At 48.9% G+C, this 16,660-nt stretch overlaps 1 protein-coding gene across 1 annotated transcript; it reads right to left on the bottom strand.

The window, feature by feature from the left end:
* Window positions 1-668: 668 nt before the first annotated feature.
* LOC114586789 (adenylosuccinate synthetase isozyme 2-like) lies at window positions 669-15,211 on the bottom strand. Its single transcript, XM_028710598.2, has 13 exons — window positions 14,847-15,211; window positions 13,277-13,379; window positions 11,907-11,975; window positions 11,618-11,668; window positions 11,464-11,530; window positions 8,345-8,452; window positions 7,950-8,031; window positions 7,042-7,168; window positions 6,160-6,314; window positions 5,919-6,043; window positions 4,187-4,284; window positions 2,587-2,736; window positions 669-2,061 (listed from the first exon to the last, which is right to left on the bottom strand). Exons 1-13 carry the CDS (start codon window positions 15,075-15,077, stop codon window positions 2,009-2,011), a joined length of 1,419 nt encoding a protein of 472 aa, XP_028566431.2. The 5' UTR covers window positions 15,078-15,211; the 3' UTR covers window positions 669-2,008.
* Between the last annotated feature and the right edge of the window lie 1,449 nt (window positions 15,212-16,660).

Genomic DNA, 16,660 nt, shown 5'->3' with positions numbered 1-16,660 from the left:
GGTGCCCTTCAGACATTGCTGGATCGCAAATCCCATCGCTGTCCCTTAACATCTGCCAAACTGGCTGGGGCTGGAGGCCAGCAATAGATGTCGAATTGCAACTTCCACCATCCCTGGGGCCTTTGGGCATGCCAGCAGTAGGGGGTGGATGGGAGTCGGGAGCCCAAAAGGTTTCAAGGGCGCAAGAAGAGGTTGGCATCAAACTTAGGTTCACCATACAGGATGGATGGGGAAACCTGGGCTGCCTTGTCTTGGGGGGGGGCAGGGGGGGGGACACATGCCAGCGATGGGTGGAGCCAGACGCAAAGTGGGTGGAGCAATGTGTCTGTTTCTATAGAAACCCATGTCTATCCTCCAACCAGACAAGGCATAATCGGAGCTCATGGACATATCCCATTTGGGCAAAAACACATAAGAGTAGCACAAAGCCAGGCAGGTGAAAGGCGTGGCCTGAGGAAGAGTCCCACAAGCCAGACAGGCCTGGAGGGCCATTTATGGCCGACAGATCTGAGTTTGTCTGGCCGTTTCCTGCCAGGAAATGCTCCAGAGCTGGCAACATTTTGAGCTACAAAAGTGTGTGTGTCGGGGGGCATGAACCCTTAAACAGAGCCGGTACAAAAAATAGAGCAGTCCCGGCTTGACGCTTCCTTCATGATTCAAACCGTTCATAAAACATACCACTGTTCTTTATTGCTAATTTCTGTGCACAGTGAAAATTGGCAGACACGACAATGCCCTGAAAATTAGAGCCCCCCGCTGGGGGCAAGGACGACACTGTGACAAAGGGAGCTTTCTAACACTCCCATGCACACACGCATAGAGACGCAAAGGCAGGAATACTTCATTGGGTTGGGAAGGTGTGGTTGTGCAAGTCTGTGCTGAGAACGCTTTGGTATCTAGTCTATTGGCCCCGTGAATCTCCACTTTTGTAGTTGAAAAGAATAAAAAAGAATAGGATTCTAGTCCCTGTGAACACTCAAATGCAACCCTGGGCTTCCGAAGATGACAGGCAGTGCTCCTGCACGTCAACGCAAACCCCAAGCCCTGCTATCAGATGGGGAGCTTTGATTTGCATAGTTATGTCCAATCACAGAAGGCAGGGTGTTAAATGCTAAATCTTTTGGGAAATCCCCCATAAAACCAGGTGAAGAGAAAAGAGAAAAGGCAACGGCAATGTTATTGGACGGAAATGAGCTTACACATTTCCCCTCTATCCTCCTCCATCATGGAGGCAAAGAAGAGTCTGGAAACTTTCGCTTCTGCATTTCAATGAGCCGCAGTTTGTTGTTTCACCTGAACAAAACTGACTGAGTTAACACCTAGCTAGGGTTTAGGGTCCAGATGTCACACTAAACTGTGGCTGATCAGAAACAACGAAAGAAGCAAATGCTTCCGATCTCTGTGTGGCCACGCCAGAAGAGAAGACGGGAGAGACGAGGGCGTGCAGCCAAGGCTTGCTGCAGCTCTTCAACGCTTGATAAACTGTGGCTTGAATTTGGCCACTGTCTTCAGTGCAAGAGGACAGCAACAGGAATCCACACTCGGAGCAAATAGAAGTTAACTGTCCCATTTCTGGGAATGGCTTTCTGCTACGAGGGGATGCCCTACAATTTCGGGGGACTGGGTCCCTGCCCATCACAAGACGCAGGAGTACCGAGGCTGCCAGATGCGGAACGGCAGCAGCCCCTATGAGAGAGAAGAGAAGAACGCCCAGACGCAGAAGGGGAAAGCGGAGTGTGTGGCATTAACCAGCCTGGAAAGAAAAGGAAAGATCTCAGAGGCGGCAGGTCTCCGTTACGCTGAGACTATAAGCCTCTGCAGTGGGCAAGGAGGTGAGGAGTGCTCTTAGCTGAGTGAAGGTGGTGGGAGGCTGGCCGATGGGGCGGGAAGATCCCCATATTTCCCATGTGCTGATTGGTCCGTGAACTGAGTATAGTGGTGACAAGGGGCAGTGCCTGTGGTTGCTGCCGCCTCCTTCTAAGACGTGAACTCCGCTCTGCTGCCATCCTCAGAAGAGCTTGATGATGGATCTGCGTGATTTCCCCACTCCAATCCACTTGACTGCAAAACAGGGGAACGGGGGGGGGGGGGGGTTTGAGAGAGAAACACCTTTATTTATCCAAACAAGGTTTATATACGTACGTGTGTGTGTGTGTGTGTGTGTGTGTGTGTGTGTGTGTGTGTTAAACTTCAAAACCTCTAACTGGCTGACATAAAACATAAAACATACATTAATAGAACAGATGAAATCAGATGTTTAAAAACAAGTTGGCCATTCCTCCCCCCCCCCCCCCAATAAAGGGTTTCAGCCAACGCTAATCCTGCTCAGATATATTGAAATTCATGGACATGGCTAACTGAGATCCATTAATTTCAGTGGGTTTACTCCTGAGACAGAACCCATACATTAAAAAGTAAAATACGCGTCAAATTCACACGTCTGGGCAGCCTTGCTTAAGCAACAAACAGAAAGATTTCGGAAGGTGGAAACACCACCGCGAAGGAGGTGCTTGCCTATCATCAATGGGCTGGGCATTCCAAAGTGTGGGTGCTGGAGTAGTTCCATTTGCATGGGCCACAACTCACCTGGCACCCCCAGATATTCCTCAATGAAGCGGATATAGCCCTGGGCCTCGGGGGGCAAATCACCAAAACTGCGGGCCTCCTCGGTGCTGCACCGCCAACCTGGCAACACCTTGTATTCCACGGCCACTTTGTTGAGGAGCTCCTGGTTGGCTGTGGACGTCCATGAGGGTGGGGGAAAGAGAAGCTCTTGTTAAATTTGGGTTTTCTGATTATGCTGTAAGTGTCTAAGCCATCTCTGGGCATTCTTATTCATTAATAGCAACGCTGTACCCAGGGTTGCTCAGAAGCTTTAAGAAACAAAAAAACCAGTGCGATTTGGAAATCGGCAATTAAAATGAGCGCCGTTCTGAAAGGTTCCTTGATCTCCGGAATCATCGTACAAAATCTGGTTGAAATCAGTGGGGTTTTGAATGCATGCATGCACTTGGAGACCTTTTATGGCACTGGGTTGCTGTCCTACTCATGAGGAAATCCATCATACCTAGATACAACCCACTGTAACCAAATATGGCATGGATGTTCCTGAGGTCAGGGAGCAAGTTTTCATCAACATTTGGATACAACTGGATGCCAATTTGAATGAAGATGGCAGAGTGAACCTTTCAGAACTGAACTTGTTTTTTGTTTATTTAAATTCCTGAACAACTCCAAGGATTAGGCTGTTATAGACTAGTATAAATACGGTAAATAAGTAACTGAGCATGCTGCCTCTGAAACTGAACATGCAGCTAAAGCAGTCCTTGGTAGACCTTTCACCTCCATTAATTTGCCTAACTCGTCCTTAAAAGCTGTCCCAAGCCAGAAGTCATCTTGTGGCAGTGAGTTCCATAAGTTAACAATGAGTTATGTGAAGCAGTCCCTCCCCTTGACAGTCTTTCTGAACCCCCACTCTCAGCGAAACTTGTTTTTCTCTACACCAGCCTCTGCCAACCAGGGTCTCTCTAGCTGCTTTGGATTACAATTCCCATGAGCCCTAGCCAGCACTCCTGTGATGGGAATTGTAGTCCAAAACAGCTGGAGGGCACCAGCTGGGGGGCAAAGGCTGCTCTATGCAGACTCCAGGACACTGCTCACCACTTTCCTCCTGTCCTCTGAACCAAAGGAGAGAACTTGTAAGGGCCTAAACCAGCCGTGGGGAGCCTGTGGCCCTCTGCATGTGGTTGGGACAACTCCCATCACCCCTCAGCATTGACCATGCTGGCTGGAGCTGATGGGAGCCAGAGTCCAGCAAAATCTGAAGGGCTGCAGGTCCCCTGTTTGAGGCCTAAACGGCGAGGGCTAAAACAGCCTCCCTCCCGTTGCTGACTGGCCTACAGGCTAGGCCATGGGTAGGCAAATGAAGGCCCGGGGGCCGGATCTGGCCCAATCGCCTTCTAAATCTGGCCTGCGGACGGTCCAGGAATCAGCGTGTTTTTACATGAGTAGAATGTGTCCTTTTATTTAAAATGCATCTCTGGGTTATTTACGGGGCATAGGAATTCATTCATCCCCCCCCCCCCCTTTCAAAATATAATCCGGCTCCCCACAAGATTTGAGGGACAGTGGACTGGCCCCCTGCTGAAAAAGTTTGCTGACCCCTAGGCTAGGCTCACAGCATCACCTGGGAAGTAAGGAATGCGTTTCTCATTCAGCCGGTACTCCACGCCCACTTTGATCTCCTCAAAGGTGTCCAGGATGTCCAGCTTGGTCACAGCTAGGCTGTGGAGCAGAGCAGAGGGCGACGGTTACAGGGTTATGAACCAGATTCAAGAGATGGGAACAGCTTTCCATTCACAACAGAGGCAGGCAATGCCTGTTTGTCACTGAAAGCCCTATATGGGTGGAAGGCCGGGGGGCTGTGTGGCTATGGGCAGGGACCGGGGTGGAAGTTGAGTCATTCACACATAGCCATTAGCACACATGGATGTGTCAGGTGTTCGACCCTCGCTGTGCGAATGGTGCGCCCCTCAACGTGGGGCGGGGGCAAGAATCTGCCGGTCATACCGAAGGCATCAGAGGACCACATGTGCACATTACAATGAGCTTCTTCAGTTTTGGATTCTAGTGACACGCTACAAAAAGTATAAATGTAGCGTTCCCAAAGCAAGGAAGGCTTGAACTCTGATTAACAGAATACACACGAGTCTTGACCAGCAAGAGGAAGGGATGCCAATAATAAGAATTCCTGTCCACCCCTCGGCCCAGGTCGTTTTATTCACAAAAGAACTTTTTACACAGTGTTTGTAAGAACCAATCAGATTTCCTCTGAGCGTTTCAAAAACCCCACGTGGGACAAAGTTAAAGTTAAAACTACAAAGAAACTACTTCCTACTTGAGCATGCATACATACCTAGAGTAAATAAAACAGGACTAGAGGAATGCGTTCAGCAAAACCCCGGAGGTCATAAACAGGCAAGGAAAGAGTATTTACCATCTCCTTGTGAACTCTCTTCCTGGCCCTAAGATCAACAAAACTAACAATAGCTACATCAAAAAGCTACCTACTATCTTTATGACCCAGGATGCCTGATGAAGCAACTGGCCTGTGCTTCAGAATGCTTATATGTGCCCCTCAGGTGTAGAGAAAGCAAATTGCAGAGATGGAGAGGCTTGTGGGATTCGATCAGAAATTATTGTCAATGAGTCAAACCCAGTCAACGCAACGCTTTCATCGCGGACACAATGGCTTGATGCATATTTTATAATTCCTCATAGTAATCCCATCTGATCACTACATCTAAACTCCTCTAGAACCCCACACCAGCACCTTTTGGTTCTTTAAACCTTTGACAGAACCAGGGCTGGGCGATATCCTGTTTTGAAGCCATCCAAGCTGGTAGCCATCACAGCCTCCTGCGGCAGTGAGTTCCATAGTTTAATCATGGGCTATATGAAGAAGAGGGATGCGGGGGGCGCTGTGGGTTAAACCACAGAGCCTAGGGCTTGCCGATCAGAAGGTCAGCAGTTTGAATCCCTGCGACAGGGTGAGCTCCCGTTGCTTGGTCCCAGCTCCTGCCAACCTAGCAGTTCGAAAGCACACCAGTGCAAGTAGATAAATAGGTACCACTCTGGCGGGAAGGTAAACAGCATTTCCGTGCGCTGCTCTGGTTCGCCAGAAGCGGCTTAGTCATGCTGGCCACATGACCCGGAAGCTGTACGCCGGCTCCCTCGGCCAATAAAGCAAGATGAGCGCCGCCACCCCAGCGTTGTCTGTGACTGGACCTACTTTCTCCCCGCCCCCCCCAAAAAAACCTTTACCTATATGAAGAAGAGCTTTATTTGTCCTGAAACTTCCAACATTTTGCTTTGCTGGGGGTCCCCAAGTTCTAGCGTTGAGAGAGAGAGAGGCTTACGCGCTAAATCCATTGATCATGTGGGCATATTTCACCAGCACGAGGTCCAGCCAGCCGCAACGGCGCTTCCGGCCTGTGGTGACGCCAAATTCTCGCCCCCGCGACTGCAGCTCCTCGCCGATCTCCTGGAAGACGGCAGAAAAGCCGAGTCATCAAGCCACTCGTGGGTAACCCAGTCTCCCCCTCCGCTGCAAAGTCTTGCGCCTGTTCTGCCCCCACAGCCCCTTAGGGAAAGACTCACATTGTCCTGCTCGGTGGGGAAGGTCCCAACTCCGACACGGGTGGTGTAGGCCTTCACCACGCCGTACACCTTGCCGATGTAATGTGGGGGGATGCCCAGGCCGGTGCAGACCCCTCCCACGGTGCAATTGGAGGATGTCACAAATGGGTAGGTACCTAATAGGGAGAGAAGAATCCTCACAACGTCGCTGAGCCAATTGTGGCCTGTAAATACCGCACGGAACCCATGCATTGTCTCCAATGAATGCCACTTTTGCAACATACATTTAAAGCACTATGGTTCCCCCAAAATAATTCTGGGAGTTGTGGTTTTCAAGGGTGCTGAGAGTTAAAGGTAAAGGGGACCCCTGACCATTAGGTCCAGGTCGTGACCGACTCTGGGGTTGCGGCGCTCATCTCGCTTTATTGGCCGAGGGAGCTGGCGTACAGTTTCTGGGTCATGTTAGGAGGCCCCTATTTCCTCACAATTTAACGAGCAACCCCTCTTCCTGGGGACCTCTGGGAATCGTAGCTCTGTGAGGCAGTGGCATAATGTGGGTTGCCAATGCCCGGGGCTACGCCAAGGCGGTGGGTGGGAGGGAAATGGAGTATGCTTGCCTAACAGTGTTTGTATCACCAACAGCTGCAGAGATAAGAAAAGAAGAGTCATTTCATTGTCTGGAGAGGTCACTTCCTGTTTCGCACAGAGAAGCCGTTTCCAATGGAGCCCAGCGATGGAAGCACACAGCTGTATTGAGGCAGCACTGGGTGCTGAAATTTTGCACCCCCTAACAATTTTGCACCTGCAGCAACAGCCCCGGTGCCGCCACCCCCAGGCTATGCCACCGCTGTAAGGGGAATAAAGGGTCTCCTGCATTCCAAGTGTTAAAATGAGGATGCTTACCAAAATCGATGTCTAAGAGTGCAGCGTTTGCCCCTTCGACCAGGATCTTCTTGGGTGGGCCATGCAGGGCTTTGTACATGAAATAAACACCGTCCTTCACCAGTGGGCGGATCCTCTCGGCATAAATCTGTTGGGTTTTGGTTTTAAAAAAAATGAGTTGCAGTTTTGGGCTCAGTCCAAGAAAGTCTAAGTCATGGGTAGGCAAACTAAGGCCTGGGGGCCGGATCCGGCCCAATCGCCTTCTAAATCCAGCAGCAGACAGTCCAGGAATCAGAGTGTTTTTATATGAGGAGAATGTGTCCTTTTATTTAAAATGCATCTCTGGGTTATTTGTGGGGCATAGGAATTCGTTCATTTCTCCCCCCAAAATATAGTCTGGCCCCCTACAAGTTCTGAGGGTCAGTGGACTGGTCCCCTGCTGAAAAAGTCTGCTGACCCCTGGTCTACGTCGAACAAAGTCTGAGTCATGCACCCAACGCTCAGCAAGGATGGTGCCTAATCTCAATCAGGAGGGAGTTCCACAGGTTTGGGCCCATTGCACTGAGGGCACAGCTTCTAGTAGTTACAAGCAGTGCCTCTAAGTCACAGGGGGTGCACCAACAGAGACAACCCCAGAGATCTCAGTCATCAGGCTGGGATATAAGGGGTCAGGTGGTCCTTAAGATATCTCAGACCCAAGCTACTAAGCACCTTGTAGGTTAACCTGGCTCAGTAACACACAGGCAGCCAGGGCAAGCTTTTAAGCAACTGAGTCAATATGCTGTCAGTCTAGTTGCAATATTTTCCACGAGATGGAGCTTTTGGACCAGGTGGAAGGTAGCTCCACGTAGAGCCCAATGCAATAATCATGAATCACTGCAGGCATTCTTTCCCAGTAGTCACAGACCTACCCCCACCCCAATAATCACCTTCAATTGCTGCAGCTCAGCCTCCATGTCAATGTTGAGAGCTGGGTATGTTGTTTTGTACTGCTGGGCCAGGACCCTGAATCTAAGAGAGGGAGGGAGATTGCTGCTGAGTCAGTTGCACTCCCCACCGATCGCCATTGTCATTTATTTGCAAGCTACCTTTCCAAAATTAAACCATGCTCGAGGCAGCTTATAACACCAAAAACAACATGCTGTAGGCCGTACACCGCCTTGCCATTATTTTATGATTGAAAACAATATTAAAAACAACTTAGAACAACTTAAGGACAATAGACAAATGAAAACTTCTCAGCGGATTTACGACGCAGTTAAGCAATCCTCACCGGTAATTTACACTGATGCCTAACAATAATCTTTTCCACCCATCAACTCACTTCTTGGAAAACTCGTTAAAATCCGCCAGGAGGTCACAGATGCGCAGGCCGGTTCGGGAGGCCTTGGAGGAGTAGGCTGGACCAATCCCTTTCTTGGTGGTGCCAAGGCTGAAAAAAAAGTAACCAGAGGGGCACAATACTTTTCACAGGAGCAACCAGTATATGCCACAAGAATGAACCGCCCCCCCCCCTATCGTGACCAGTTCTAAATTTGATTTTGTAAATGTACATTAGGAGCCAATTTGTTTCTCAACATCATTGTTTATCTTTGTGCTGATGGGGGCTTTGTGTGCGGCATCCCTGGCTGTGCCTGAAGACTGCAGGAGTCGCCAACCTTTCTGGGCCAGTGGGCGCATTTGGGGCTTTGAGAGAGTGCCATTGGTGCCAGTCACAAAATGTGGCATAATGTAAAATGGCTGCCACAGGGTTTGGCATAACACAAAATGGCTGCTGTGGGCATGTGGCGTAACACAAAATGGCTGCCGTGGAAGTGTGGCATCACGCAAAATGGCTGCTGTGGGGTGTGGCCGAAAAAGGAACAGGGCAGCAAACCTGTGTAGGCACGCCTCCCATTCATAGGAAAAATGCAGCTACAATAGCCACGCTCATACAAAGACAGAAGCTCTTTGCATCTCTCCTTTATTCAGAATGGCATACAATGAAATGTGGGGATGTTTAAGGGTAGGAGATGTTCTATGTAGGGGAGACTCAGCCACTACAAACAGGAACTGAGCGGTAAGGGCAAAATGTCTCTCGAATGTTGTGGATTTTAGAGGGGATATTTACAGAGACATTTTGTGGATGCCACAAGAGGTACTGGAGGACACACGTTGGTGCCCTCCGATGAAGAGTGTGGGTTTTGTACGGGAGAACATGGCATTCCATGTGCAAACATTGGGGAGGACTATAGCTCAGTGGCAAAGCATCTGCCTGAAATCCTGGACAGTTGCTCCCAGTGTCGGTGAAGGCAATTCTCAGCTAGAGACAGTTCCCCATGTTCCTGTGCGTATGTTTGCATTTTACAACAGTTGGCTCAGCATATCTGGGGTTGGGAGAGAGCTGTGTATTGAAGATGAGGGAGCAGCAGATTTCTATGGAGCAAAATGGAAGCAAACTTTGGTCAAGGAACTCTGGTTCAAGGTTTAAACAGGCCTGGGATGCCTTGTTCTGAGGGAAGAAATGTCTATGACTGTGTAGGCTCCGGAATGGGGGAAGAAGAAATGCTGACTAGGCCTTAGTTGAGCTGAGATCATGTACCACCGTGAAGAATACATGATCTGTTTCTCCTTGGGCACAGAAGGTCTGAATGACCTTCACGATGCTGGAGAATACCTCAGTCCCCAAAACAAAGGAAAACTATTCCTGCAGGTTTCTACCACCAGGCTTGTCATTTGTCAGTACAAAGCTGAATCTCAGTGAGCCAAAAGGTGACAAGAGAAAAGATTGAATCAGGAAAATGGGGAGACGTAGATGGATAAAAATGAGAAGGCACCTCAGTTGTTACAGCTCACACCTGCACCTCCTGTGCTTAATTTTACTTTTACAGTGGTGCCTCGCAAGACGAAATTAATTCGTTCTGCGAGTTTTTTCGTCTTGCGATTTTTTCGTCTTGCGAAGCACGGTTTCGGAAAAGTTTTGGGAAAGCTTCAAAAATCACCAAAGTCTTCAAAAACCTCAAAAAAGGCTACCACACCACGTGCTATGAGTTGCTCCTCGAAGTCAAGTCGCAACTGTATTAACAGTTTTAAGAAAAAGGAAACAAACTTGCAAGACGTTTCCGTCTTGCGAAGCAAGCCCATAGGGAAATTCGTCTTGCGAAGCAACTCAAAAAACCAAAAACCCTTCCGTCTTGCGAGTTTTCCGTCTTGCGAGGCATTCGTCTTGCGAGGTACCACTGTATATAGCTTCAGTTTTGCTGGTAAATATTTGCTTTAGAGAGCAACTGGCCTTTTTCCTATTTTCTTTGAAAGAAAAAGGGATTTCCTGTTTTGAGTGTGTCCCTCCTTCAGATTTTGCAGCTATTCCTTTCCTTTCCCCCCCTAAGCCAGCCTTTTAGGGGGGGCTCATGAACAGTTTTTGTCACATACACACCACACATTTAATGTGCGGAAGGCAGGGAGGCTAAACAGTGACTGGAACCACAACCAATGACAGGTGGAGCCAGAGCTAACGAAAGGCAGGACCAGCTAAATCTAGTTTTCTCCCCCATCTTTCTCTTCCTCCCTGCTGAGTTTTACAAGGGGCAATGTGGAGACTCAGGAGGAGGAGGAACCTGATAGGTGGGCCCGCCTTCCGGCCTGGTTTTAGGTAAGAACAGAGGGTTGGCTGGGGGCAGGTCGGTGGGGCAGCACCCATATGCCTTAATGGACCAGCCTCCACTAACATCAAGCTACAGGAGAGGACGAGAGATGGGACTTCAGGGCTTCTGCTCTCAAAGACCAGCGACTTTTGGCTCTACCTGTCTTGAAATCTTTCCATTCCAGCTGGTCATGATAAGAACTCCGTAACTAAGAAATAATGTATTGAGTTTGTTTGCCTTCCTCCCAAGCTCTTTTCCTTTCGTGTTTTGTCTTTTAGAGTGTAAGATGAGAGCAGGGACTGTCTTTTTTCAAATGGATCTGTAAAACTACTCTGGGGGCCCTTTTAGCTGAAAAGCAGGGTAACGCTGCTTTAAATAAATAAATAGGCAAGTTTCATAGTGTCGAGCCCATGCTAGATCTGTGGTAAAGCTCAAATGCATATGCGATAACAAGAGACCTTTGCAACAGCACTATTACCAAATACCAGTGTGGCAAAGGGTCACTGTTTATTTAAAGCAAGGATGGGGGACCTGTAGTCCTGCAGATGTTGCTGGACTCCAACTCCCATCAGCCCTGGCTATTGGCAATGATGCCTAGGCTTATGGGACTACAACTCCCATTATCCCTGACTATGAGCTGTGTTGCCTAGTGTTGATGAAGTTGGAGGCCAAAGGATCTGCAGTCCTGCCCTAAAGGACAGAGCGCCCACAGAGACAGAAAACGACTGCGCACCCCTTGCCCAACATGCATGCCCGTGCTACCCTGGGCCCCAGCAACCGATGCTACGCCACTGAGCCACACCCCCAGCACCCCACTTACTTCTTGCCACCCTGCAGCTGCCTTTGCTGTTCCTGGATTCCATCCACAGCCTGGTGGAAGTTGAACACTGGGGAAGACGCAAGATGACAGATATGTCGGTCTCTTTCTAACTGTTATTTCACTCCCACCACCAAATTCCTCCCAGGACACTCACCCAGATGAGCACGGTCAGAAATCACCGTCCGAGACTCCCAGCCTTCTAGCCCTGTGGAAACAGAGCACTGGTGGCTTTTAAACATTTCCATCTCTTAGCTCAACAGGGCTTTCTATTAGTGGACTTTCCATTAGTCCACAATGGAAAGCTACATATAAAAGGGACAAAGGTGTGGGCTGTACTCTAGCCATGCAGCACGATGCACACACACTTTCCCCTTTTCATTTCCCTTCTTTAGATCAGGTGTAGAGAATCTCACGTTGTTGTGGGGGGGGGGGTAATCACTCACCTGACCCTTTCTTAAGATTCTTCTCAGCTTCCTCAAAGAGTCCTGGCAAGTGGATGACAACACCGTTCCCTGAAAGGGAAGGCAACCTCTCATTTATTTATTTAAATGGTTTGTATGCCTCTCGATCCATTTGAAAATCTCAAGGCAGTTTTACAACCGAAATTAAACCGACAAATAAAGCATTACAAAATACCCAAACTAAACATTTCAGGCCCCGGTCAAATGTAAAATACACACTTAAAAAAAGCACAATGGACAGGAAAACAAAATGTTCTCCTGAAGATAAAAGCATAGCACTGACAGAGTGATCTCCTTAGCACTATGTTGAATTCCCCCCAATATGAATACTATATTTTTCGTTCCATAAGACGCACCAGACCACAAGACGCACCTAGTTTTCGGAAGAGGAAAATAAGAAAAAAATTATTCTGAATCTCAGAAGCCAGAACAGCAAGAGGGATCGCTGCGCAGTGAAAGCAGCAATCCCTCTTGCTGTTCTGGCTTCTGTGATAGCTGTGCAGCCTGCATTCGCTCCATAAGATGCACACACATTTCCCCTTACTTTTTAGGAGGGAAAAAGTGAGTCTTATGGAGCAAAAAATACGGTATCTAACTTGATAGATGTGCCGTCTCCTGTCTTCAGCCACAAATACACACAAATGCCACCAGCTACCTGAATGAAGCTTGCAGACCACAGTTTGGGAACCCAAATTGATCTAGAGCAGAGGTCTGCAACCTTTAAGACAAAAAGAGCCACTTGGACCCGTTTCCGAAGAAAAAAACAACTGGGAGCCGTAAAACCATTGCGACATTTAAAACAAATATATCTCCGGAGCCGTGATCTGACAGCGGGAAGGTGACGTCGGGACGGTGCCGGGGCGCACAATGCTCCTCCTCCCCTCGCTAGTATCCGTCCCGGAGCCGCGGCAAAGGTGTAAAAGAGCCACATGCGGCTCCGGAGCCGCGGGTTGCAGACCCCTGATCTAGAGCAATACAGTGTCCCACAAAGAACAACAGAGACACTCCCTTCCCATCTCTCTCCCAGATAGGGCTATACTTTATGCTGGTTCAATCTCCCATGCTGAGTGGTGTCCAGAAACTTTTAAATACACATAATCCGAACTCCAAGCACCCAAGTGGAAAGAAGGGTAGGGTTTTGGGGGGAAATCTCTGTCTAGGGACACAAAGAGAAACAGGTGAAACTGCAGAAGGAGAATATCCACTGCGGGGGAGGGAAAGAGTCTATGCAGGGTCTGAAGCCACCCATTTGGTCACAGCAGGGATTTGAACACACATCCCCAAATCTGCCCCCTCACTGCACCTGATTTGGCTGCCTGTCACAATCGTGGCAAGCACAGAAGAATCCTTACCAATGAACGACGTGGCATTGTGGTTGATAACCCCACTGGGCAAAAGGTGGAAATCGTATTCAACCGAATCCACCACAACGGTATGGCCTGCGTTATTGCCACCCTGCAGAGACAAACATTGTTACAAAAAACAGCAAAACTTAATTGGCGGCGTTTTTAATTTGTTAACAGCCTGTAGGGTATGGTTAATTGAGAGGCAACTAAACAAACAATCCACTTTTGAAGAGAGAGTGTGTGGGTTTTTTTTAAAAAAAAGTAATATAAAAAAGCTTACAGAAACACACACAAACCGCAACAGAACTGGGTTGTGCTGTTATAGGAGGGGGATTTGTTTATTTTGGCAGCAAAATGAAATAGAAATAGCTATCACAACGTAGATGGACCAAACTGATTTTCTACTGCTCCAAAGTTAGGGATGAGAAACCTGCGGCTTTACAAGTACTGCTGGACTACAGCTCCCAGAACCTGTGACGACTGATTACGTATGTTGGCTGGGTCTGATAGGAGTTGGAGTCCAGTGTCCCTGCTTTAGGATAAGGCAGACAACCTTTGGCTCTCCAGATGTTGCTGAACCACAGCTCCCATCAGCCCCAGTCAGCACAGCCAACAGTAATGGGTCCTGTTTATTAACAGCGTCTGGAGGGCCAAAGGTTCCCCACCCCTGGAGTGAGACCTGGTTCAGATTACAAGAAAGGACATTTAAACTAAACTTTAGGGAGAACTTCCTGACATTACAAAGCCTTGGAAAGTGGTGGTCTATCCTTCATGGTAGAAACTGGGTGTCCACCTATCAGGAATGCTTCAGGCAGATCGTTTTAAGCTCATAAAAAGAATCCTGGGAACTGTAGTTTACCCCTCAAAAAGCTACAATCCCCAGCAAACAAACACTGTTGTTGTTGTTTAGTCGTGTCCGACTCTTCGTGACCCCCTGGACCAGAGCACACCAGGCACTCCTGTCTTCCACTGCCTCCCGCAGTTTGGTCAAACTCATGTTGGTAGCTTTGAGAACACTGTCCAACCATCTCGTCCTCTGCCATCCCCTTCTCCTTGTGCCCTCAATCTTTCCCAACATCAGGGTCTTTTCCAGGGAGTCTTCTCTTCTCATGAGGTGGCCAAAGTATTGGAGCCTCAGCTTCAGGATCTGTCCTTCCAGTGAGCACTCGGGGCTGATTTCCTTCAGAATGGAGAGGTTTGATCTTCTTGCAGTCCATGGGACTCTCGAGAGTCTCCTCCAGCACCATGATTCAAAAGCAAAACACAGTCCCCAGCACTTTTCTTGGGTGTGTGCTTTAAATGTATAGTGTGTGGATCTGCCCCAGATCCCTTCTGAGGACCCTCCATCCAACTTTAGGATCCTAAACCAGGGTCGTTGAGGGAAAGCTGTGTCCCTCCAGGTGTTGCTGGACTCCAGCTCCCGTCATCCCCATCCGCTGGCGTTGCTGGCTGGGGCTGATGGGAGTTGGAGTCCAACAACACCTGGAGAGCCCCAGGCTTGCCACCCCTGTCCTAAGCAAGACCCCCAACACCCCCCACCCCCACTGCTCCCGCAGGCTCTCTTCTCGTCTCTCACCTGGCACCTGCAGACGAGGTCCGCGTCGAGGCTGAGCAGGTCGACCACCTTGCCTTTCCCCTCGTCCCCCCACTGCGCCCCCAGCACCACCGTCACGCGGTTCCCCTGGGGCCCGGACCCGGAGGGAGCTGGGGCCGCCCCAAGCCGGGGCCGCTTCTCCTCTGGCCCGTCCCCACCTCCGCCTCCATTCAGCAAGCTCCCGGGGGTCGCCGCGCTCTCGGTTCCCGCCATGTGCAGAAGCAGCAGCAGCAGAAGTAGCGGTAGCAGGAGAGGAGACGGAAGCCAACCCTAACATGGCGCCGCCCTAGGCGGCCTCAGCGCCAGCACCCAACATGGCGGAGGAAGGCGTAACGACCCACCACGACCACGGCCTCGCTCCGCCATGATGAAGATGATCCCATAGAGATACGAAAAGAAGGGAAAAAATGGAGGGGGGGGGGAAAGAACCTGTGAGCCGTTAGGACTCCGACTCCCATCAGCCCCAGCCAAGAAGGCCAGCGGTCAGGGATTATGGGAGTTGGAGTCTAGAGTAACAAGATGGCGCTTCCTAGTTCTTTTTTGAACCTGCTCGTCCTTGTATTGTAAAATATAACTGAAAGTAATAATAAAACTGTTGCTGATTCATTAATAATAATCCCCCGCCCCTCACCCTAAGGTTCCAGAGAAAGCACAACATTAAATACAGTTTAAAACCATTTATGAAAATTTTCTTCTGCAGATTTTAGGCAAAATTCCCGCGAGCTAAGATGGCGGCGTCCGGGGCAACCTCAGCGCCAGCACCCACGATGGCGGCCACTCCCCGCTTCTCAAAGAACATCACTGAAGAGCCCGCCAAAGCAACATGAGGCCTTCTTAAGTCAAGCTCAGCGACAGCATCCGATATGGCGGCGTTAGGATTTAAGACAGGACGACGAGCTCGAGGCTAATTTTCAGACAGGCAATGGCAGCTTTCCACTTCCAGAGAACTTTTGCCTCAGGCGAGCTTGGAAGCCACTTCACTCTAATTTAATTGCTATTTAATCGCATTTATTGTGTACCTTGCTGCTGCATTATTAACTTCCATAGCATTGGTTTGTTAAATGTTTCTTGAAATGACAACCTGTTTTGAATGTGGTGCCTGCTGTACTTTGCATTTTTTCCAAGGCTGGCATGGGAAGTTTTTAAAAAAATAATAATTAGGGAAGAAAGAAGTTCACCACAGGCTTAATTGGGCCTGAACCTCCTGGTAAAGGTTATTCCGGCCCCCAAAATGTTCAGATCCCCTCTGCAAGGAAACGAACCAGATGATTCTTGTACATCTCTCAGCTCTACCTCAAAGGGTTGTTGTAAAGGTAGAATGGGATGGGGTGGTTAGGGGTCATGGCCCTAGAGAAAGATAGATAAGCATGTAATACAAAATTGCCCTTTAGATGAGGCCAAAGGTCCAAGAGTTGCTAGTCACCAACTAGCTCAACTGTTGCTCCTTGGAACAAAACAAAAAAAAAAAATTTTTGCAGATACAGGGTCCAAACAGCTTTGAAGGGGGAAGTATTTAGAAAATTGAGAGCCCATAGATAAAGTATTAGTGGGGTGTGTGTGTTTGCACAGGAAACCATATTTTAAAAAACAACTAGATCTGAATACCAGCTGGTTGAAACATGTGCAAGTCACCTTTCACCCTCCGTAAAGGGAAAGCAGAACTGTAGTCTCTAACAGGTGTACAGTTTGAGCACATGCAGATCCTTATCCCGTACTGTTACCAGCTTTAAAATGACAAAGCACTTTTATTAAAAGATTATGAAACTCAAGACTTAACACGCAAAGGGCAGAGCAGC

The sequence above is a fragment of the Podarcis muralis genome, chromosome 16 (genome assembly GCF_964188315.1).
Source record: "Podarcis muralis chromosome 16, rPodMur119.hap1.1, whole genome shotgun sequence".
NCBI lineage: Eukaryota > Metazoa > Chordata > Lepidosauria > Squamata > Lacertidae > Podarcis > Podarcis muralis.
The sequence above is the reverse complement of the archived record's forward strand: the minus strand, read 5'-3'. Positions and strand labels throughout refer to the sequence as shown.

What these genes read in the sequence shown, in the direction of transcription:
- LOC114586789 (XM_028710598.2), bottom strand. Translation starts at nt 15,077, where the DNA reads ATGGCGGGAACCGAGAGCGCGGCGACCCCCGGGAGCTTGCTGAATGGA. An exon ending in ACCTCGTCTGCAGGTGCCAG is followed by an intron (nt 13,380 to 14,846) that starts GTGAGAGACGAG and finishes TTGTCTCTGCAG; the next exon opens with GGTGGCAATAACGCAGGCCA. An exon ending in GGAATATCTGGGGGTGCCAG is followed by an intron (nt 2,062 to 2,586) that starts GTGAGTTGTGGC and finishes CCTGTTTTGCAG; the next exon opens with TCAAGTGGATTGGAGTGGGG.